Below are 20787 nucleotides of genomic sequence, written 5' to 3'. Positions count from 1 at the left end.
TCATTTCAACGTGGTTGCTCAATAGTTTGATTTCAAGAATTTGATCCATTGGCTACACTACCGCAACTGGGTAGGCAGACGCATTTTGTACGACAAAAGGAATCCCCATGAAGTACCCTATGAAGAGAGCCATTGCTTCCCTCCCAGAATAAAAAAAGACAAAAGTGGTATATACATAGGAATCAAGGGTATGTTCGATCAAGGTCTGGACACGCAGAAAGGACCCATCACTTTTTTGTCCCTATGTCACAAACCCAGAGCCTCTCCAAGACCCAAATCCCTCGCACACATTGTTAGAACAAAGTAGGGAGAGGCGTTCTTGTCCCCCCTCCCTTAGGTCACACTTTTTGAGACCTCGTTGAATACAGAAAATGGCACAATTCCTAGCCTCTGAGTTTTTAAATGCCCAGTAAAAACAGCTGCACTCCGCAGAGCCAGTCTTCCGAAACTCCGAAGATGCGGGGTATGAAGGTGATGTGTTGATGCAAGTGGTCATGATCCATGAAATGCCGCTAGACGCTCCGCGCAAAAAGAACTTCAAAAAGACTCATCGCTAGCCAGTCTTAATGCCGAACATGGTGCGCGTCCTCGACTTGCTGCGGGCATTTTTGGCAGGCTTGTCTTCGTCATTGTACTTTGACTTGTGAATCCTGTGATGGCGCTTGTCAGTACCAATATTCCGTTCCCTTGGAGGGCTACACGTAAAACATACCAGCTGTTGCCGACCATGTTCATCCCTTTGGCCTCAGCTTGTCTATAAAAGCCAGCGGCCTTCTTAAGGTTCTTCTTGCAGCCAACTCCTTGAGCGTAGCAAAAGCCTGCTTCGGCCAGTGCATCTACATCGCCCCAAGCTGTTCACACCATTAGCTTTATGAATCCGTCAAGAACATGCAATATCAACTTACATCCGGCGATCTCAAAGCATCTCAGGGCAAGAGCCTTGTCCTGCTCGATGCCCCATCCATTCATATGGCTCACACCCAACTCATAGATGCTGAGTGCGAACTGTGCCTTACGAGTTCTTCGCTCCATGGCATCCACAAACTTTCCTTCCTTGACATGGTCCTCATCATCGGCGATTTCAAGGCTGGCGCATTCAGCTGCTTTTCGCAGCCACTCAACACCCTCCCGCTGGTTGGGCCGCATGCCCCAGCCGTGTCTGCATGCCAGCGCATACAGAAGCATACCTGTCGGGTTGCCTCCCTTCGCTGCATGGCGAAGATGGTAGGTGGATTCCTTTACTGAGCCATTCTCATGGCATTCAATACCCTTGGCTAGGTGCTCCTCCGGAGACATGTCTGAAGCTGTCGGGGCACCTGACGCCAATGAGCGAGCCGCCTTGACAGTGCTGTTAGAATCACTGGTGGTAGTTGACATGGCAGTCTGACCACGAGGAGCAGTATCGTGGGCGTGAGAAATAAGGGCACGACCCCGAGAATCCTCCTCTGAAGCCCGGCTCTCGGTTGATGGACGGCTGGGATTGGGGGATGGCTGCGGGGCTGGGCCACCCCGATCGAGACTGCGCTTTCCTTGCTCGAAAGAAGGCTTGCCCAAGCTGAGGTTATCGGGCTCTGCTGAGCTAGATGGCCGGGTTGGTGGAGATGGAGGTGCTCCGCGTTGGATAGCTTGCACGTTGCTCGGAGCAGTCACGGGCTGTTCCCATTGAAAGGAAGCTTGCGGGTGAGGGTCGAGAGGAACAGATCGCTGCACGATCTTGCCTCGAGGAAGTGAGTACTTTGAATAAATGTACGAAGGAGCGGCCTTGCCATCGTCATGTACATGGTCGGGGAAGCCCTCGCTGTTCATGCTAACAGGGGTATTGGCAGAGTCGTCATTCGCAAACATGAATGACGGTTGGCTGTCAGAGGAGGCCTGACGCGTTGGGGTCTCCAAACCAGGTGTGCCGGCTCGGCTCATGGGCCTCGAAAAGTTGAAGGAGGGTCGCGGTAATGGCATGGAGGCGTCGGAGCACACGGAAGGTGAGCGTTGGAAAGGACCTGGGTTTAGGTTGGGTGACGCATTTGACGCCGCATAAGCGCTGCAACTCGAAAGTTTGCGCGGGGGCAACGACTGAACCGAGTTGCTCATGTCGTCGCTAGTATTTTCGAGGGGAGAAGACATGGAGGTCGCCGATCGTGCTGTGAAGCTCGGTCGCGGAGGAGCCAAGCCAGGTCCATCAAACGAGTGTCCTTTTGACTTGCCGGGCGATCCATTCAATGAGTTTTCGCGTGACCGTGCTGGCGAGAGCAGAGGTAGTGAATGGTCTTTTCGTGGAGGCGAGGTTTGCAAGTGAGAGTCGTTCGTGGGGTGTTCCATTGGCGTAGGAGACTGCTCTCTTCTTGCGCCAAAGTACGTCTCATCCTGGTGCTCCTCCATCGAATCCAGTACTCGCCCACGCATCATATCGGGCAGGGGCGTTGGGAGAGGCTCGTTCTCGTCGGGAGTAGGCGGGATGCGGCTCATTCGAGGGTGCACCGAGACCGGTCGATCTTTCTCAGACGGGAAGGCGTCCTCTACCTCGGTTCTAAGTCCCAATCCTGGGTTTTGAAGCTCAGGAAGTGGCATCTCGTCGGATCCTGAATCATTAGACATAGAGCGAAAGTAGTCTGACCGGCCCTGTACGACCAAAGGACTTTCAGTCGTCAGAGGTGGTAGTCTGCTCATGCGCCTTCCTTCGCCGCTCGCGGCAGCTTGGAGCTGTCTCGCCAACAGGCGACTCTGAAGAGCGAAGGCATCGAGAGGTGACAATTCCGGGGGTGCTTCGCCTGCGACGTGGAGTCTGGGGGATCGCAAAGGTCTCGAAACGTTGGACATGCTCGAGGGCGCCCGAAGATCGATGAAGTTTGGGCGTTGCGGCGACATGGTCGGTCGATTTCGAATCGCGTGTTACTTTAAGTTCCCATGCAATGCGATGCTGCTGTTTTGCAGGTCTCGTGTGAGATGGGGGAATCGACAACAGATAGAATGAACGATCGGGCGAGCCTAAGAAGTGGTCGGTGGTTGGAATCCTGGCGGTGCAGGTCGTGTCTTAGCCGAAGGATCGGTTATGGCGTCAGTCTAGAATGGAGGATGCCACATAGAGGTCGAATAACAGGTCGATGGCCAGCTGATGGTGTGGCTGCCGAGAATGCTACCAACCGCGCATGAGAACAATGAGGTCAGGATTGGTTAGACGCTCGAAAACGGGAGAAAGTTTTGATACGGGTCGAAGAGGGGCGGAAGAAGAAGCAGAAATGGAATCTGAGATCGAATATTTTGGAAACGGGTGTCGTCGTAGGGGCCTTCCTTTCAGTCGGTATTGCAGATGGATAAACAGGTTCGAGGATCGGTAGAGCGTTCTTTCTTAGAATCCAAGCAGTACGCACTAGCGGGAGGCGGGCGTCCGTTTTAGGCACTGCGGTCTGGCGGATAACAAAGAAGGCGCAGCAGCCAAGAGGGATGGTGGAAAGACGAAAAAGAGTGTTGGAAGAAAAAGAAGAGGATTCGAGGGTATCGAGAGACAACCTGAGGTAACCTGAGGTTAATTCAAACTGGCCGGCCGGTGCTTGGTGCTAAGTAAGGTAGGTAGCAAGAGGTCTCAGGCCGAGAGCAGCTGGAAACGGTTCCTTTCGACGCCTGTGCTGAGTATTGGTCCCGATCTGTCGCGAGGAACAGATGATGGAACACGGACACGAGGAGGGGAGGGGAAAGCCTGGGAGGGAAGGGGGGGGAAAAAGAGAAAAGGTCGAGAGGAAGCGAGACGAGAAGCGGGAAAGAAAGAATGGAAGCGATCTCTGTTTCCCCCCAGAATCGGATACGAGGGGGAGGTGATGAGCAGGTGCCAAAACGGCCGGGGGAGGCAGGCGAAAGAGGATGAACTGGGAGACGAAAGAGGGAAAGAAGCAATGCACTTGAGTCGCCCCGGGCTGGAACTGGTTGTAGTGCAATAGTACAGTGGTGCAGTTGGATTGAATTGGATTGGATTGAATTCCCAGAGGGGGGTGCACTTGGGCACTTGGGGCCCTTGAGAGGGGAGAGGACTCAGAAGTGACTTTCCACTTGTCAACTGGGACAGGGTGTTATTGGGCCAATCGTGGGGACGCAAGGAACAGACTGAGTTGAGTCTAGCACCTAACGCGACGCTACTACAGGGACATCAGTGCTCCGTAAGGTACCGTAAAGATGGAAAGCACCTTCCATACGACACACCAGACGTTCCCGTACTCAAGACGGTAGGAACGTTCCTGAGTGGAAATCCTGAAGTGGGTGCCTCCCAGTGGGGAGCACGGGCATCGAGACCGGTAGAGTGTAGGGGTACGTACCGCGGTACGTCCAAGGGATGAGTTAGCACCACCACATGTATCCGCAGCCACGACGGCGCCAGGGCCCCCCATGCGAGGCACGCCGCACGGAAGCAGGGGCGACAACAGGGGATGGCATCACAGGCGGACGCCCACGAAACACAGCAGGAACAACCGGTGAAAGTTGCACGCGCATTAGCAGCCAAAATATGCATTTTTACGCAGCCCAGTCCTCAAGTACATCAAGGTATGTATTCGTACCTATGTAAGGTACAGCAGCAGCAGCAGCAGCAGCATCACGTATTGAAACCCCTTAGTGTCTGCAGTTGTAAATCATGGCTGGCCGTCTGCCGATGGCGTTGTCTGGGGTGCAGGTACACAACAGTCATTGGATGGCATCGCATAGCAACACGATGCACTAACAGCAAGACCCAAATTTCCCCTTTTTCTTGTCTTGTTGCTCGTCCCCGTCTAATCCCTGCTTCCTGGCCCTGTAAGGTGCAAGGTGCAAGGTCTCTACCTCCGCCCGTGACGCCCCTCCTTCAACCTTTCAAGCCCTGTGGTGGCTGGCCCTGCGACTCCTTGCGACCCTGCGCTTCAACTGGAAACGGGGACGTCTCCAGTTCTTCTCTGTCGCTGTCACCTTGTTCATTAATGCCAATGCGTCGTCGTCCGTAGCAAACCGTAAGGTAGGTAGCGCGCCACAATCCGTTTTCCTTCTAGACCGTCGACGACCACGTTCACGCCGATTGTGTAGGTGGCTTGGATATTGTGACCCGAGGTCCGGTGGCAATCAGCAGCCTGGGACTTTATACGGAGTACTGTATATGAGTCTAGCTATGGCTGATATTCAATGCTCGGTCCGGTACGCGCCCGGTTTGGTCGTCAACATACGGGAGAGCCTAGGGCATGGTCAACTTCAGGTCAACGTGGGAGCCGCGCCTAGGTGCATAGCAGGAGTGTATGCCTTGTCCGTGCCTCTCGTCTCTGCGCCTGCCTGGACCTTATTTCATGAGTTTATGTACGTCCGTCGTTGCCATGATGAAAGATGCGGTGGGTGTAGATCGTAGAGCACGTCAGGTGGGCTTGCTTTGACATGCATAACGGTAAAGGGCACAACCATCTTCGGTACGGAAGCTGCGCTTCCTTTTCGCACCTTGGTATGAGGTGATGATCTCGTGTCGCCAGTTGCCACACCAAATGGAGAAAGAAAGACCAGAGGAGTGCCTTTCAGTCTTCAACATAGAAGTTACCTGGGGTGCCTAACCTAATAATCATGGAATCGCGGTTTTTCGTACCACCTACCTTGTGGTGTGAGTTGGCAGGTAAGGTATTCGGTTCGTACCTTCCCGAGTCTGTTGGCCAGAAGTTAGAATTAGAAGCAACAGCTTCCAGCTTAGAAGTAACAGCCCTGCCGCCGGTCATTCCCGCTTCCACTGCCGCTTCCTTCTCGTTCTTCCCAGCTTAGAGTACGGAGTACTACGTACAGTTCCTGCAGCAATAAGAATAGCCCTGAATAGCCCAGCCATCAACCTACTTTAAGCACCAAAGGCATTCCCGGGCGGGATGGGAGGAACTTTAACAGATAGGCACGTAGGAAGCGCAACAGCCTCTTCCCTCAGGCTCCAGGCTTCAGGTGTCGCTCATCACTGCCCATCTTAGCGAGAGCTGTTCTAGCGGCATCCTCGACTCAGCTTTCTTCTGAGCTGTCTTGAACCTGACGGAGCTCTTCCCATGCCCGGGCTTTACTAAGGCACTCACGCACTGAGCACTACCTATGCTAGGTAGCTAGAGAGGAGGAATTGTGCATACGAGGTATCCGCACGCTGCCCCGGACTGAAGTGCGTTTCTCGTCATTCCATTCCGTTTCCTTATTAGCGGATGGCCAGGAGACCTAACTTTAGCAACATTGTCGCTGCACTAACACGGGCGAAGACCCAGGCTAGAACACGCTGCGCCAGAAATCTGGACCATTCATCGAGCGATCAACGCCTGGCGCAACACCACACAACTCTGTTCTTCTCTTCCTCTCCAACCTAAGGTAGGTAAGCTCTTGACTCTCTCCGACTTCTCTTCCCCGCCGTTTCTCGGCGTACCTTACCAAGACGGCCGGGCGTTGTTATGCACAAACAGCTATTCGCTTCGTTGCTGTGCAAAATATTGTTGTGCGACTACTGTCCATGTCCACGATGGAGATTATCTTACTGCTAAAGGCCCACCATCCAGTACCTTTTCATCTACCCTGCCCAACCGTTCACACTAACGGACGCCAGCTCCAGATTTACGGAGCTGCTACGGAGCATCCTCCATCAACGAGACATGGCGATGTGTCGTCTTGATCGTCGGTCCCGTCCACTCGCGAATCACTCGTCAACGGGAGAACCCCCCAATGGAACGCACCCTTGGGTCTTTGACGGTTCGACCTGGGTGCTGGAAGGGCTTGAGCAGCAACTTCCCAGCAAGCAGCCCCATCAACAACAAAGGAACGGACGCCAAAATAAACCCATTGGTTCCCAAGAAACGGAGCCACATGCCACGGAGCGACGGTCCAGAACAACATAAACAATCAAAGTAGAAACCAATAGGTCGCACATGACGAATCGACGATGGCCTCACGGACAACAGCATCCCCTCTCATATCCGCTCCAAGCCTGTCGCCATCATTTATTTCCCTCCCAATTTTCTCTCGAATCCCACATGGCACATGTCCCGCATGCCGCCTGCCCTCCTTTTTCCTCCACTCCGAGAGGACTCTAATTATTTCGCTTCCCGCTCTCTGCAGCGCGATGCCCCTGGATTGGGAAGTCATCCCCGCGTTTCATTGGCTCGTCCCATGACCCAACAGAGTACGAAGCATCGTCGGGAAACCTTCTTTTGAACTTTTGAATTGCTTTCCCGTCTACTTTGGTATTCGATGTTGGTACCTATCCGTACGGAGTACCTTACAGCAGGTAAGACATGTGCCATTTGGGGACCGCGCTCATTACGACCTTCTCCCTATGGATACATACAACCTTAATAGTGCGACGTTGCAACATGCAGTGCCGCTGCAATTGCCAATAGCCTTCCTATGGTCTATGGGGCATGGTCCGGGACCCTTCTTTTTTTGTTTCCCCGGCAAGAATCAAGAAGGAAGACTGCCCAAGACGGTACGGGGTCACGGAGGATTACACCTCGAAAATTTCTCTGCCAACATATGACCTGCATGGACTGCCAATTCAAGGACGGGAAATTTACAAAACTCAACTTTCTTTCGGCTGGGGAAATTACACGGCGGCTCACTCCCACGTCGATCCTGGAGGCCGCGTCAACAAAACACACAAAAGCACCTGTGACGATGCACCAATTACCGAGCACACTTCAGTTGACGGCGACCTCTGCAAAAGATGCGAAGAATACGCAAAGATGCGCGGTCCCATCATTGCCAGCCGCGGTCTCGACCTGAGTATCCGGGGTTTCGGCTGTGCCCATGCTCGTCAATGTCATTCACAACTCAACGTCACTGGCAACTTTTCAACAACCATCAGACTTACGGTACTATACCGTGTATGTATATCAACCTGTCAGGTCGTTTCAGCCTGCGGCCATCATCCCTTCTGTCGGTGCCTCTGCCGTTCGTTCATTCGTTGCACTCGGGGTGCCCTCAGATGAACCCATTTTAACGGTTTATGTGGACGCGACCAATGATGGAACGTGAAGACTCCCCCAACTTGCAGCTTCCGCCATGTGAGTAAAATAATTATTCCTTTTCTGAAGGGTCGATTTTCTCCTCCTTTTCCCACACAATAGTGTGGCACGAATGCATAAGGGTATCTGGGACGCAGCTCCTCCGGCGCATTCACTGCGGACTCGGATGTTCTGCCCATTGACATTCTCTGACAAAAAGAACTCCTCCTCCCCCAATTTTTTTTCCTTCTTCTCCGTCCTCCTCCACAATCCCCTGCATGCAAAGTGCAAAAGATTCAGGAACGACGTTACCCTTCCGATGGGCTTCTAGCTTCTGTGAGACAAGTGGCTTGTTTCGCGCCCGACTCAGATGCACGAATGGGGCCACCCACAGAGCACCACAGAGCACCACATTTATTAGACACTCTTTTTTCCCAATACGAGGGTTGACTGCTCGCGTGGCTCGTGTACGGTGTACCGCATCGAACACGGCCGCGATGCGGCGGGTGGTGTTGGAGTGGCGAACTAAAGTGCTAGCGATGGACGTCGTCAATCGTTAGGGGAGGTCTAGAACTTCACTGCAATTCCGTCCAACATTGTTCAAACTTCAGCGCATCTCGTCCCATCTTTTTTTTTTTTCGCCTGTCAACTCCCACCATTCCCGCCAAGGTGACCAAGCCACACCTATGTACTTCGACAGGATGGGCCCCCGGTTACAGCTGCCGATTCATCCCACCGAATCGCACCCCAAATCACAGTACACAAAGCAAGCCTCTTCCTTGGCGGCATGAAGTTGTCTCGTCTGGTCACGACTCACTGTGGCGCGCATAGTGATAACGGCCACAGAAACATGATATCACCCCTCCACCCCTCCCTTCATCTTGAGTGCAGCCATTTACGTGGCGGCGGGCGGCGGCGACGAATGAGAACCTGTGAAGTTGAAGATACTCGCTATTCAATGTCTGATGTAAACCCCTCCTCGCTGGGCTCCGGCATATACCTCTGCCAGGGCCAGGAAGACTGGATGCGATGCATGAGATATCTTGAGTAAAGTGCTTACTCTCTAGAGTCCCATCACGGCCAACTTCTGTCCGCGGCGGAGTGCGCTTCCCCCAGCATTCTATACCCGTACGCATATGCAGTAAACTTGTCCTATCAGTAGAAACCTGTTTCTGTAGTCATCTTGAAACCCAGCTTCTCCAGTCGCCTTACAAAGGCATCTTTCTTTGCCATTTAGAGTTGCTCGTCAGTATCAAATACATCACTCCCCAAAAGCTAATTCGTCTCGATAAGGCACTCTGTTTTTTTTTTCTTCGGTATATCTCTTAGCTCTTTGCAAAGGGTATCAAAGCCAGACGCCGTTTAAGACGGATGGACGGCAATGAACTGAGACCGTTTACGAGAGTTATCTTGTTTGTTTCTACCATGTAGGTATGTACAGAGCTGAAGCTCGTGGCCAAAGATGTGCTATAATTGTCCTACCTACCCTTCACGTCGCATTTTCCACGAGCCGCAGCAAACCATTGTTGGCCAGGTGGTCGGTCTCGTCGTCAACCTTTGCCTCCCCCCACCAGCTTGCGTCAACGGCACAACGGAAAGGAAATAAAGTTTTCCTCTCAGCTGAACAAGATGCTCAGCTCGTTTTCGAGTGTAAAGCGTGGTATGTTTAGACCTGGCCGGTTTTTTTATTCCTCGTGATCTGCCTCGTCCGCACTCTAGAAGAAAAAAAACTTGGTTGCTAGAAAACACAAAAAGACCTATCGGCCCCGCCATTTGCTGCGATTCGGCCCCCCGTCTCCTGGGCCCTCCGGGAAGGGAGGCGCAGCTGCAAAAAATACGCCATCCGTCGTTCAACGCCACCTTCCGACCTCCCCACAAGCCCGTTGGTTTTTAGGCCCTACCGAGGCTCAGATGCCAGGTAATCGGTGAAAAAGCGTTTTTTGATGATTTCGGTGAGTAAAGTAGAGTGGTTAGGGTGGTTGTTGGAGGGGCAATTATCTGGCAAAGACCCCATTGAGCCCCTCCTCTGGCCCCTCCAAGGGTAGCTTTCCTCTAAGAATAGCTTCGTATGAGCCTCTTTGCTCACGAAGCAACCATCCGCAAGGTTCCGTTTCGTTACCATGAGCCAGGTCGGATGTTCGGAGTGAGTATGGAAGCTGTGGACGTGGGGGGGGAACCCCACATCTTCTCAATCTCAAGTCTTTACCATCGATCAGAGTGACGTGTCTGCCCAAAAATAGTATTCCTGGGTTGCTCCAAGCGATGTCAAGCTCGTAACCTGAACACCACAGCTCGCACATGTACCAGGGCAAGTATACCATGCTCATCGCCTTTGTCCACCAAAGCTTGCGCGGAGCGCCAGGATCTGTTGTCTCTCTGCCTCGGGGAGCATGTTGATCGTCTCCATCGGCAGTTCCATAACCTGCCGCATGAGAGCGTCGGGGTCTTGACCCAGAGGTGCAGCAACCGGCGGGGGTGCGCCATAGGGAGTTTGCTGCGGGGGAGGCGCGTACGGCGTGCCGGCGACGGGCGGGGTGTTGTTAGCTCCCATCACGGGGACCGGCGGGAAGCCGGGGGTGGGCTGTGGCGGGTAACCGATCGGCGCGGCCTGCGCTGGGGGCGCCGGGGGCGCGCCGCCAGGCTCGATGACGGAGTGGATCGCCTCGGGAGACACCAGACCCATGAGCAGGAGAGCCTGGAACACGGCGTATGCCAGTTGCGGTGCCTGCTGGAGAAGTTCCGTCGCCCTGGCGGGGTCGGTAGAGGCTAGCGCCTTCATCTGTGTGAGAATATCGAGGAGTTGAGACGGGGGAAGGGTGTTGAGAGTCCGTGAGATGGCATCGGTAGCTGTGACGTTCGGGGGCAGCTCCTTGCCGGCTGGGAGAGGAGGCAGCGTACTCGACTGCATCGGCGGCGCGACAGGGTTGTATCCGTTCGAGGCGTGGGAGGGGTTGCCGCCATCTCGGCCCTGCTTCCATTGTCAGATTCCAACTACGAATGCCGGGCTGTATCTCTATACGTACGTGTCCGTGGCTATCATTGTTGTCGTCACTGCCGCCCTCATTGGAAAAGTCGACCCTAAGTTTCCTTCCCATAATCTCATAGTCGTTCAGGTTGCGGACAGCCGATGCCGCGGAGTCTGCGCCGCATGGTCAGTCAAGTCTGTATTTTAAGAGCAGTAGGGTTCTCTTGAGAAATACCATTGTCTGGATATTCTGCAAAGCCGAAACCCTTGGGCCGTCCGGTTTCACGGTCGTAGACTAGGCGGAAGTTGAGGACCTTGCCGGCGCTGCTGAAGATGTCGCTGATCTGCTCCTCGGAAAGGCCTAGGACAATTGGTTAGAGACATAGATTGTTATGGGAAAGTCGTTCCTACCATAGGGGATATTGCCCACGAAGACAACTCTGGAAGGCGGCTTCGACATCGCGGTATGAAGGTTCGATGGTCGGTACACAAGACTCGCTCAGTACACGCTCGCCAAGGCGGTCAAAGGGACGGCGGGTATCGCGTTCGTTGTAAGGTTCGCAGCGTTGTCTTCTTTCGGTATCGATTCTTCGATTCGAATTGCCGTGGGTATCTATTTGATTCAGTCGAAAGAGCGGCGCAACGGTGATGAGTTCTTGGAGGTTGCCTTCTGAATCAGAAAGCAACGCATTCCCCAGCCTTGACTACCAGGCTGGGATTTTACAGTGGGGACGGGAAGCGCGCAGCTTAAGCACGAGCCATCTGATTCTGGATTGCTTCTAGTGGTCTAACGGCATCTTCCATTGGCCAACGGCCGACAATTACCCAGGGACCCGGACCCACCCGCCCCGTGCGAGACCCCTGACAAGATGCACCTTTAGCGCAATTGAGAGCTGGACCGTGGACGGGCTGCGTGGCCAGAAAACGAGTGAAGGTGGCCTCTACTTTACTTTGGATTTGCGCAACTCCCAAGGCTTTGTGAGATCCAATCCTCCTACCTTGCTTCCAACTCGACTTTCTCGCGTCGACCCTTCTCTTCTCATGGTTCAGGCGGGGTCTCTCACTTCCTGATATCACCTTTTACCTCTCCGCCACTCCTTTTAGCGTTATTCTGCTTGGCGCATTGTTGCGAAAGTACGACTTTTTGGCCTACTCCCGTTGATTCTTCCCACAACGCTTACGAGGCTACCCCAAACTCGCGATAGAGATCGACAGCTCTTGATAACACACTCCTCCTCCCGAACTCACCATGCCGGCAAAATCGAGATTCACAAGGCTCGACGCCTTCACAAAGACAGTCGACGAAGCACGCATCCGCACAACGTCTGGTGGAATTGTCACTATCGTGTCGCTGATCGTGGTCTTCTGGCTGGCCTGGGGAGAATGGGTTGACTACCGGAGGATAGAGATCCACCCCGAGTTGATCGTGGACAAGGGAAGAGGTATGAAGCCCTGGCAGTCTCCCCTATTCTGTATGGGAAGTAGGAGCTAATGTGTGCCCGGTAACAGGCGAGCGCATGGAGATCCATCTCAACATGACTTTCCCCAAGATGCCCTGCGAGCTTCTCACCCTGGACGTCATGGATGTTTCTGGCGAGCAACAGCACGGCGTTCAGCACGGTATTAACAAGGTTCGCCTTCGTCCCCAGAAGGAGGGTGGTGGTGTCATTGACATCAAGGCCCTGGATCTGTAAGTTGCTGCAAATGTCGCTTCTGCCAGGGAGCTTTTTCTAACACCTTCCGCCAGTCACTCCCGTGATGAGGCTGCTGAGCACCTGGACCCCAACTACTGCGGCCCCTGTTATGGCGCCCCGTCACCGGCGAACGCGCAAAAGGCCGGATGCTGCAACACCTGCGAGGAAGTCAGAGAGGCGTACGCGCAGGCTTCGTGGGCTTTCGGTAAGGGCGAGAACGTCGAGCAGTGCACGCGCGAGCACTACGCCGAGCGATTGGAGGAGCAGCGCCAGGAGGGCTGCCGTATCGAGGGTAACCTGCGCGTCAACAAGGTCGTCGGAAACTTCCACCTTGCCCCTGGCCGCAGTTTTAGCAACGGAAACATGCACGTCCACGACCTCAAGAACTACTGGGACACCCCCTCCGATGCCCAGCACGACTTCACTCACACTGTTCACTCACTGCGCTTCGGCCCCCAGCTGCCTGACACCGTCACCAAGAAGATGGGCAAGCGCGCCGCTGCGTGGACGAACCACCACGGTAACCCTCTCGACAACACCCACCAGGAGACCAACGATCCCAACTACAACTTCATGTACTTTGTCAAGATCGTGCCTACCTCCTACCTCGCTCTCAACTGGCAGAAGGGATCCAACCCCGAGGAGGAGAACTCTGGCCTCGGTCTTCTCGGTCAGGGAAGTGATGGCAGCGTCGAGACTCACCAGTACTCCGTCACGAGCCACAAGCGCAGCTTGGCTGGCGGCGATGACTCTGCCGAAGGACACCAGGAACGCCTCCACTCTCGTGGCGGTATCCCGGGAGTCTTCTTTTCCTACGTAAGTTCCTACATACCCGCGTCCCCAACTTCCTTCACTCACATGAACGTGTCCAGGATATTTCTCCCATGAAGGTCATCAACCGCGAAGAGCGCGCCAAGACCTTCACTGGTTTCTTGACTGGCCTTTGTGCTATCATTGGCGGCACTCTCACCGTCGCCGCCGCCGTTGACCGCGGTGTCTTCGAGGGTGGACTGCGTCTCAAGAAGATGCGCTCCAAGGACATGTAGATTAAAGAGATGGAAGACCTGGGGTTGTAAGTAGTCAATATGTGGTGGAATTATTTCGTACGCTGTGCATCAAAAGTGGAGTTTGGGTGGCTTGGTAAAGAAGGCTTCATCGTTTCAATCAATACATAAATATCAGATGTGCCATTGGTGTCTATGCGTCCACCAGTCTCCCTTCACGTGCCATGCCTACCTGTAAATATATCTTGTACCGATCACTGTAACCTTTTTGGTAAACGATAACAGCTTATATTCAAATTTGTATGTTCAAATCGATGTGTGTCCATGACTTTAGGCCTTTGTAGGAACACTCCATGGGGAATTGAGATTCATCATTTGCCTATCAAACATGACCTCAAATGGCAAAACGAGTCTTGAGATTTGGGAATGTCGCATGTTCTATGAAATTCGATTATCTTGCAAATACGTACGCACTCCCGTTCTGCTTTCTCTGGTTCCAGACCATGGGCTGTAGGATAATCTATCCATGCGTTCCCGATCCCCGAATTGATAGAGCTCGTAGATCGTGATGACCTCTGAGATCCATGCCCAATTATGCGCCAAAGGCAAAGACGAGAAGGCACTTTACAAGAAACACTGAGAGAGAAATATGACAGCTTGCAAGAATGACCACGTACAAGGAGGGTTAAGGGGCTTCAAACAGTATCAGGAAGAAAGAAGGGAAAAAGAAGGCGCCTGTGGGATTCGAACCCACAAGCTCCAGCCCGGTAAATCTGCTCTCAGGATTGGGTTACGAATATCTTTGTCTTCTGGGCAACTTTCCCTTTCTTGCTGTTGTTGAGATTTTCCGAGGTGAATCAGCATATAGCCCACCCCACGCTCGCGTATCCCCGTGTATTGGGAACAAGGAAAAAAAACAGGCTGGAGAAGTCAAAAGAGTTCACCCCCCCACCCCCCCCGGTGGCGAACGGGGGCTACATCTCTGGTGCTCATGCTGGGACTCGAACCTGGAACCTAGTGTAGGCTAAGCCAGTCGACGAGGCTCGCCCGTAACCATCCCGCCAAACGGCAGTTTGACCTGACCTCACAGGCCTGTGAGGCGCCTGCTGCCGTTGGTGACGGAATTGGAATTGACGGGACCTATATGGGCTTCCCGGTGTAGTGATTCGTTCCCGTGTGTTCATGGCTCCCGTGGAGTCTACGGGAAGTTGACGGCAGGAGGCACCCACGTGATTTAGCGAAAGTGTTTGCTACAGGATTATTGCCGCCCGTTGAGTCGGGAGGAGGATACCTTTTGAGCATGATGGTTCATCCACTACGCATTGTCATTATGTAGATATGAACACGGAAAGCAGACTCTGTGATCTTGAACGTGGACTAGCTTAAAAGCCTGCGGCCATCATTATGACCTTGGCCCTCGAGTTACGCTACGATGTGTTTTCAGAATACTGTATCCTTTCTATCAAACTGGCCTGGTACGGAACGTACAATATTTCACTTTAGAAGTACGACGTGTAAATTTATACTGCTTTTGTCATTGCTAACATTATCATTTTGTTGAACTTCTTCGTTCTCCGTATAATATTCTAATCGTGTGCCCCGGAATATCAAGGCTGCAAATCGTCTTACGAACAGTGGAAGCTGTTAAGGTAGTTGTAACAGAAAAGGGGGTAGACGAGGCTGTGTTCTCATAGCGCAAGGCACTCAGTAGGTTAGACAATGACATGCCGTCTTTCAGGTTCTCCTACACCCAGATACTGCCTCCATGGCTAGTAAACCAACACTTATATTAGGGCTATAGTTCTTTATCGAATTATCATCTTGATTTAGACATGGTGACTTCATGGCGCACTTTTGGAGTGAGATTTCATATTTCGTGATATAGGCAAGTTGGTAACAAAAGTAGTATGTGAGCCTACACACAAGTGCCCGCCGTCGAGCTGGTTCGTAGTACAGGCCTCATTACACCATGCGCGGCTCATGCAGCTCAGGTTTCGCCATTCCTCGAGTCTTTCATAGGTTATCCATCGTCTCGAGCTCATTCGGCTTCATTACAGCACAAAAGTCATCACACAGTAGCTCACGAACGAAGACACCAAGTGATACGTAGGTTTGCCATTTTTGGATACTTCAAGGACACGAGTGAGTCGAAATAGTGGTAGCGTCATATATCATCCTTTTAGTACCCGAGCCGCGTCCTGGTTTATACCACGCAAGAAGCTTTCATGAAACCAGCCTCATTCTTTCATAACACCACGTATGTCGAACACCTCAACTCCACGACAAAATCCAGTAGCTCTAAACTGAGTGACAAGACAAGGAAGTAGAGAAGGCGATTGCAATATCCTACACTGGTTCCAAAAATAATAATGAGGCTACGAAGGAGACATCGCGGCACCTTTTGTGACAAGAAACTCATCCAAGGCCGTAGCTTGTGCCGGTGTGTATCCGTTCCCGTTATTTGAAGCAGGTACGGGCGTTTCCGTCACCAGGCAGACCGTGTTCTGTAAAGTACGATTAGTCACTTGCATAATGCGATGGTGATGAATCAAATCCTGCCGGGCAGCAGTAGAGCGTGCGTCAACTTACCATTCCCAGAACTGCGGCATCCAGCCGATCAAACATCCTCCACAAACGATCGTTATTCTTCGTAAAGACGTAACCAGCCAAGCCGACAGGGGTGTCGTTCGCCCTCATCACAACCTCGTCTTCCGTGTCGAACACGTACAGGCCCAGCACGGGGGCGAACACTTCCTCGCGACACATGAGCATCGAGTCCGTCATGCTACCCAGCACAGTCGGCGCCATGAAGTACCCGTCACCAGGCTCTCTCCTTCCTGTGCCGAGAAGCTTGACGGCCCCCTTTTCCGTCGCGTCCTTGCACAGCGCCTCCGCCTTGTACAGCCCGCGAATCGTCGTCAGCGGGCCCAGCGTCGTATCCTTGGCCATCCCGTGCCCGACCTTGAGCTTCGACGCCTCTGCTACCAGCAGCGTGGAAAACACATCATACACCCGCCGCTGCACGTAACACCGGTTCGGCGCGACGCACGCCTGCCCCGCGTGCCTCCACTTCAGCGCCGCCAGGTCCTTGGCCACCTGCCCGAGGTCCGCGTCGTCGAACACGATGGCCGGGCAGTTGCCGCCCAGGTCGAGCGACAGGCGCTTCAGGTTCCGCGTGCACGAGGCGGCGACCCGCTTCCCGACGCGCGCGCTGCCCGTGAAGCTCACCGCCTTGACGAGCGGGTGCATGCACAGCGCCTCTGACACCACGGGCGTGTTCCCCAGGCTCGTCGTCAGGACGTTGATGGCGCCGGCGGGGAAGCCCGCGCGGTCGGCGAGGCAGGCGAGGGCGAGGGCCGTGAGCGGGGATTCGGAGGATGGTTTGACGATGACGGTGCAGCCGGCCGCTAAAGCTGCTGCGGCTTTGCGGAGGGTGAGGGCGAGAGGGAAGCTCCATGGCACCAGGGCGAGCACGACGCCGATGGGCTGCTTGAGGAGCGCGCCGCGCTTGCTTGGGAACGCGCCGGTCGCGGGTGTCGAAGTGGGGGCGGCGCCGTCGTCGTCGGATGTGGGGGAGGAGACGCGGGATGCGGCCGGCGACGGTAATTGTGGAGTTGTTGTCGGTGGTGGAGGCGGCGGTGGCGGCGGCTCCAGTCGGTCTGCTTCGCCGGCGAACCAGCGGACGAGACCAGCGCCGTAGTCTACTTCGGCGAGGGCCTCGGTCAACGGCTTCCCTGTTTCGTGAACCAGAATTGTGGCCAGGTCGAGGCGGCTAGCGAGGATAAGATGATGCCATGAGGTCAGGAGGCGAGCGCGCTCATGGGCCGGGGTATGCTTCGAGAAGCCCTGGAAAGCGACGTAGGCGGATTTGACAGCGGGGTTGACGTCGTCTCTGGTGCTATCCGGACATGTCGCCCACACGCGACCGGTGCCCGGGTCGAGGACCGCGAATCGTTTGTTACTGAGGGAGGAGACCCATTCGCCGTGGATGTGGCAGTCGCGGCGGAGTAGGTCCACGTCTGTCAGCCTGAACGGGAGCGGGAACGACGGCGAGATGGGAGTGAGGCTGTGGATCACGAGGCTGTTCTTGTGGCTCTTGGCCGTCGAGGTGCCGGAGGACGAGGTGCTGGCTGTCGTGATGGTGCTCGCGACGGGGGATGTTACCGCGCTGATCATTGTTGGTGAGAATGAGACCCTTCGTCGATGGGAGGAGTAGTCTTCCCGACCGGGCTGGGCAACGGAATGCCTCCGCATCGGACGCCCTAAGAGGTGAGGAATGAGTGGATTTGGCAGCACATACACATACACACACGATATGGTGTTGAGAAACCAGTTTGACTTGGGACCCAAGGAAAGGGGACGCAAACACCTACCGGACTACTGGTAATATTAGCAATGCTGACGAGGCGCCCGTCCAGGTCCTGGGTGATTCGGGAGGCGGCGGAGAATTTCTCCCCTCTCCTCACGGCGTGGCATCGGTGCCCGACTGTTGCATAGTGGTAGACTTCGGGGGAAGGGATCCGAGGTCGAATGAGATCTGCGAGGTCGGGAATACACATGTTTTAAGCTCTGCCCCTAGGCGTCATCTGAAGCTTGATGTCGGTGTTGTTGCAAAGTCTCCCATAATAACCTACCCCTGGCTTCGAGTAAGCGGCCCAAGCTCCGTGCCTACGGCTTTCCTTCCCCCCCTCCCCCTTCTGCTTTTCTTGTCCGAGACCGAGACAAGCGGGCCGCCCCGGATTTACAGCTTTCAATCCATCTATGGCAAGTGGCAAGTCACAGAACGTATCTGGTTATGCTGGCTCGGACTCATGACGAAGAGAAGGGCGGAGTTCATCTGAGCTCGGGTAGAGACGCGGTTGACAAGTAATGCGGTTCTGAAGAACTTGAGGGGAAAACCGTTCAGGAAAAACGGACAGGATTCGGATGATAGGAGAAGAACTGTGCGCTCACGAACTGAGTACTAGCGGGAGTTAACAATCCGGGGTTGACGGAAATGAGCCGCATGAGCCAGAGAAGCGTAGTATTTAGTGAAAACTTTGAAGAGTGTGTCTCCCACCGGCAGTGCTCTCTTCTAACACTTTCTCAAACAAGAGAACAGATGCTTGCTACGACGTCTAGTAATAGGACGTGCTTGCGCTCCTGTAATCCGGTCTCGATTCAGGATATCCTCCAGGTGGCCCAGATACGCCTTTGCCTTCGTCATCGGAGCTCAGGGCATCTCCGTAGTCGTCATTCCTCTCAGGCGGCGCGCGCATGGCTTCCAAGATGCTGCGATCCAACACTGGCGGCTGATACGGCTTGAGGGTGTGTATCTCACGGCCAGATGGCATCTGAGCCAGCAAGGGCCCAATCGGAGGCACGATCTGGACATTCATCTATGCATAAATTGTGAGCCTCGCAGTCACCGACCTTGGACGTAACATGGCTTACCGTGTCATTGAGCTTGTGCCACTTGCCTTCAAGCAGCTCGATCACTCTCGTCTCCTCGCCCTTTCCGCCATCCGCGCCCCACGTTGTCTCCTTTTCGACCTTGCGATCCTCGCGTTTCTCGCTCCACTCCTTTTTGAACCGGCTGAAGCCACTACCTTTGGCTGAATGTTTAGACTCAACGCCTAATTCTTGGAGTCCGGCTTGTAGCCACGCGATGGCCGTGCCAACTTGGCCACTAATCTCTGAGTCTATGCCAAAGAAACGACAAGCCTTTGCGCGACATGTTCTTCGCAGATCCTCGAGATAGCGAAGCAGTCCCTCGTTGATCCTGCTGGAACCCCGCCCCGCAGCTTGGCAAAGAGAGGAGGCCTGGGCGGCGTGCTCCGCAGCAGCAAGACAGAGTCGCGCGAACAAATGGGCACGAACTTTTGGAATCTCGGGGGCTTTGAACATCCACTCGCGGTCGTTCTTGTTGCGGTCTTGTGCGACAATGGCTGGGTAGGGATCGTCCTTGAGAACCGCCAACAGTGTCGCCTCGGCGAGAGCCAGGGACGACATAGCTCGAAGAGTCGAGGGTGATACATCGCTACAGGGTGGCGGGATCTGAGTTCTCTCAGCCCGGGAAGCTATATAGTCGCATATTGATGCGGCATCCAGGAGGTATTTGGTCGCTGTTTGAATGGAAGCTGTCCGCTGCTGATTATCCAACGTGGCCTGTGTTGTGACGTACAGCGGGTGAAGGGCTGCCCGAGCAACTAAAGTGTATGAGTTTGCCAGAGATGAGAGAGTGAAGGCAATTTCGTGGTCTATGGACTGCACTTTCACCCTCGCTCGCTCTCTGCCGGGCACTGCATTCTCCGAAAGCGTTGGTCGCCATTCGATGGAGGGCGGTGCCTTTGTGTTGAGGTTGATCCAGTCGCCTGACTGGGATGTTGGATTTAGTCCAGCATCAATGGCGAGAATATAGGGGATGTAGCCGTTGAGAGCTCCAATGACTGTCGAAACGTGAGATGATTGCGATGCTGGGGGTAGTCTCTTGTGTTTTTTGAGAGCATCTCTCACAACCCCGCGATATGTGCTGGAACTGAGGGGCAATGAGGGGTGAGTGTCGCTGCTAAAACTGGATGAGAATGAGAAGGCCGAAGTTGTCGGAAGAACAAAAGGGAAAGGCATGTTCAGGAGGAGCTGGTTACCAGCCGAAGTCAAGATGGTGTATGATGAGAAATGTGTATGAGAGTCAAGGATCGTCCACTCACTAACATGGAAAGCTGCCAGAGAGACAGGTACCTCGCTGTGACGTTAGATGTCCCGGATTACCTAAAGCAGCCCGTTGAGGCTAACGCATCTTAACTTGTCGACCCCAGACGCGGTCACGTGTTTAAGACCAGCATTCCCCGGTTGCGATGTAGAGGACCCAGAGCTGAGTTGTTACAGGCCATTGCTGAGGCTCGATTTCGAAATGGCAAAATTTGAAGCCGTGTCACTTTCCATCCAACATTGGAAGTTGTTGGCTCCCGAGGTTGAGATTCAAGCTCTCAGTCATACAGGGTCAGGGTTGTATTTCACCAGATCACACAAGTAAAGTACTGCGCATTTAGACAAAAGACGTCTTACCTAACAGCACAGAATATGGTTGGAACATATTCATTGTTGCAATCTTCTTAAAGAGATACAATTGCAAGCAAGTAAAAACCAAATCTTCGCCTTATCAGTCACAGCAGCCCCAGATTGTCCCTGCTTCTTTG

General features: G+C 53.9%; 5 protein-coding genes across 5 annotated transcripts; 1 reads left to right on the top strand and 4 right to left on the bottom strand.

The window, feature by feature from the left end:
• Nucleotides 1-13: 13 nt before the first annotated feature.
• HER10_EVM0010563 (uncharacterized protein) lies at nt 14-3940 on the bottom strand. The gene is made up of 3 exons (XM_035480019.1): nt 906-3940; nt 713-851; nt 14-650 (listed from the first exon to the last, which is right to left on the bottom strand). The coding sequence occupies exons 1-3, from the start codon at nt 2860-2862 to the stop codon at nt 554-556; spliced, it is 2193 nt and encodes a 730-aa protein (XP_035335309.1). The 5' UTR covers nt 2863-3940; the 3' UTR covers nt 14-553.
• A 5580-nt stretch (nt 3941-9520) lies between these two features.
• Nucleotides 9521-11571, bottom strand: HER10_EVM0008224 (RNA recognition domain-containing protein). Its single transcript, XM_035477755.1, has 4 exons — nt 11323-11571; nt 11147-11272; nt 10970-11085; nt 9521-10914 (listed from the first exon to the last, which is right to left on the bottom strand). Exons 1-4 carry the CDS (start codon nt 11369-11371, stop codon nt 10270-10272), a joined length of 936 nt encoding a protein of 311 aa, XP_035335145.1. The 5' UTR covers nt 11372-11571; the 3' UTR covers nt 9521-10269.
• A 259-nt stretch (nt 11572-11830) lies between these two features.
• HER10_EVM0006221 (uncharacterized protein) lies at nt 11831-13943 on the top strand. The gene is made up of 4 exons (XM_035475813.1): nt 11831-12353; nt 12421-12601; nt 12659-13421; nt 13478-13943. Exons 1-4 carry the CDS (start codon nt 12161-12163, stop codon nt 13649-13651), a joined length of 1311 nt encoding a protein of 436 aa, XP_035335006.1. The 5' UTR covers nt 11831-12160; the 3' UTR covers nt 13652-13943.
• Nucleotides 13944-15984: 2041 nt separating this feature from the next.
• On the bottom strand, nt 15985-18245 carry HER10_EVM0013409 (aldehyde dehydrogenase; the record flags this gene model as incomplete). The annotated part of the gene is made up of 2 exons (XM_035482768.1): nt 16199-18245; nt 15985-16113 (listed from the first exon to the last, which is right to left on the bottom strand). Exons 1-2 carry the CDS (start codon nt 17861-17863, stop codon nt 15985-15987), a joined length of 1794 nt encoding a protein of 597 aa, XP_035335532.1. The 5' UTR covers nt 17864-18245.
• A 416-nt stretch (nt 18246-18661) lies between these two features.
• Nucleotides 18662-20284, bottom strand: HER10_EVM0008849 (pH-response regulator protein palC). Its single transcript, XM_035478357.1, has 2 exons — nt 19043-20284; nt 18662-18987 (listed from the first exon to the last, which is right to left on the bottom strand). Exons 1-2 carry the CDS (start codon nt 20213-20215, stop codon nt 18727-18729), a joined length of 1434 nt encoding a protein of 477 aa, XP_035335193.1. The 5' UTR covers nt 20216-20284; the 3' UTR covers nt 18662-18726.
• Nucleotides 20285-20787: the final 503 nt, after the last annotated feature.

This window comes from Colletotrichum scovillei (assembly GCF_011075155.1).
Source record: "Colletotrichum scovillei strain TJNH1 chromosome Unknown Contig00004, whole genome shotgun sequence".
NCBI lineage: Eukaryota > Fungi > Ascomycota > Sordariomycetes > Glomerellales > Glomerellaceae > Colletotrichum > Colletotrichum scovillei.
Note: the sequence above shows the minus strand (reverse complement) of the source record. Positions and strands in the feature narration are given on the sequence as shown.

Bases quoted from the DNA above. Each gene is read 5' to 3' on its own strand.
- HER10_EVM0010563 (XM_035480019.1), bottom strand. From the start codon at position 2,862: ATGTCGCCGCAACGCCCAAACTTCATCGATCTTCGGGCGCCCTCGAGC. The intron at 852-905 runs GTAAGTTGATAT...TGGTGTGAACAG, and splicing joins ATGCTTTGAGATCGCCGGAT to CTTGGGGCGATGTAGATGCA. The intron at 651-712 runs GTATGTTTTACG...GCGCCATCACAG, and splicing joins AACATGGTCGGCAACAGCTG to GATTCACAAGTCAAAGTACA.
- HER10_EVM0008224 (XM_035477755.1), bottom strand. From the start codon at position 11,371: ATGTCGAAGCCGCCTTCCAGAGTTGTCTTCGTGGGCAATATCCCCTAT. The intron at 11,273-11,322 runs GTAGGAACGACT...CAATTGTCCTAG, and splicing joins CGTGGGCAATATCCCCTATG to GCCTTTCCGAGGAGCAGATC. The intron at 10,915-10,969 runs GTACGTATAGAG...CAATGGAAGCAG, and splicing joins ACAATGATAGCCACGGACAC to GGCCGAGATGGCGGCAACCC.
- HER10_EVM0006221 (XM_035475813.1), top strand. From the start codon at position 12,161: ATGCCGGCAAAATCGAGATTCACAAGGCTCGACGCCTTCACAAAGACA. The intron at 12,354-12,420 runs GTATGAAGCCCT...GCCCGGTAACAG, and splicing joins GATCGTGGACAAGGGAAGAG to GCGAGCGCATGGAGATCCAT. The intron at 13,422-13,477 runs GTAAGTTCCTAC...GAACGTGTCCAG, and splicing joins CGGGAGTCTTCTTTTCCTAC to GATATTTCTCCCATGAAGGT.
- HER10_EVM0008849 (XM_035478357.1), bottom strand. From the start codon at position 20,215: ATGCCTTTCCCTTTTGTTCTTCCGACAACTTCGGCCTTCTCATTCTCA. The intron at 18,988-19,042 runs GTAAGCCATGTT...ATTTATGCATAG, and splicing joins GGCACAAGCTCAATGACACG to ATGAATGTCCAGATCGTGCC.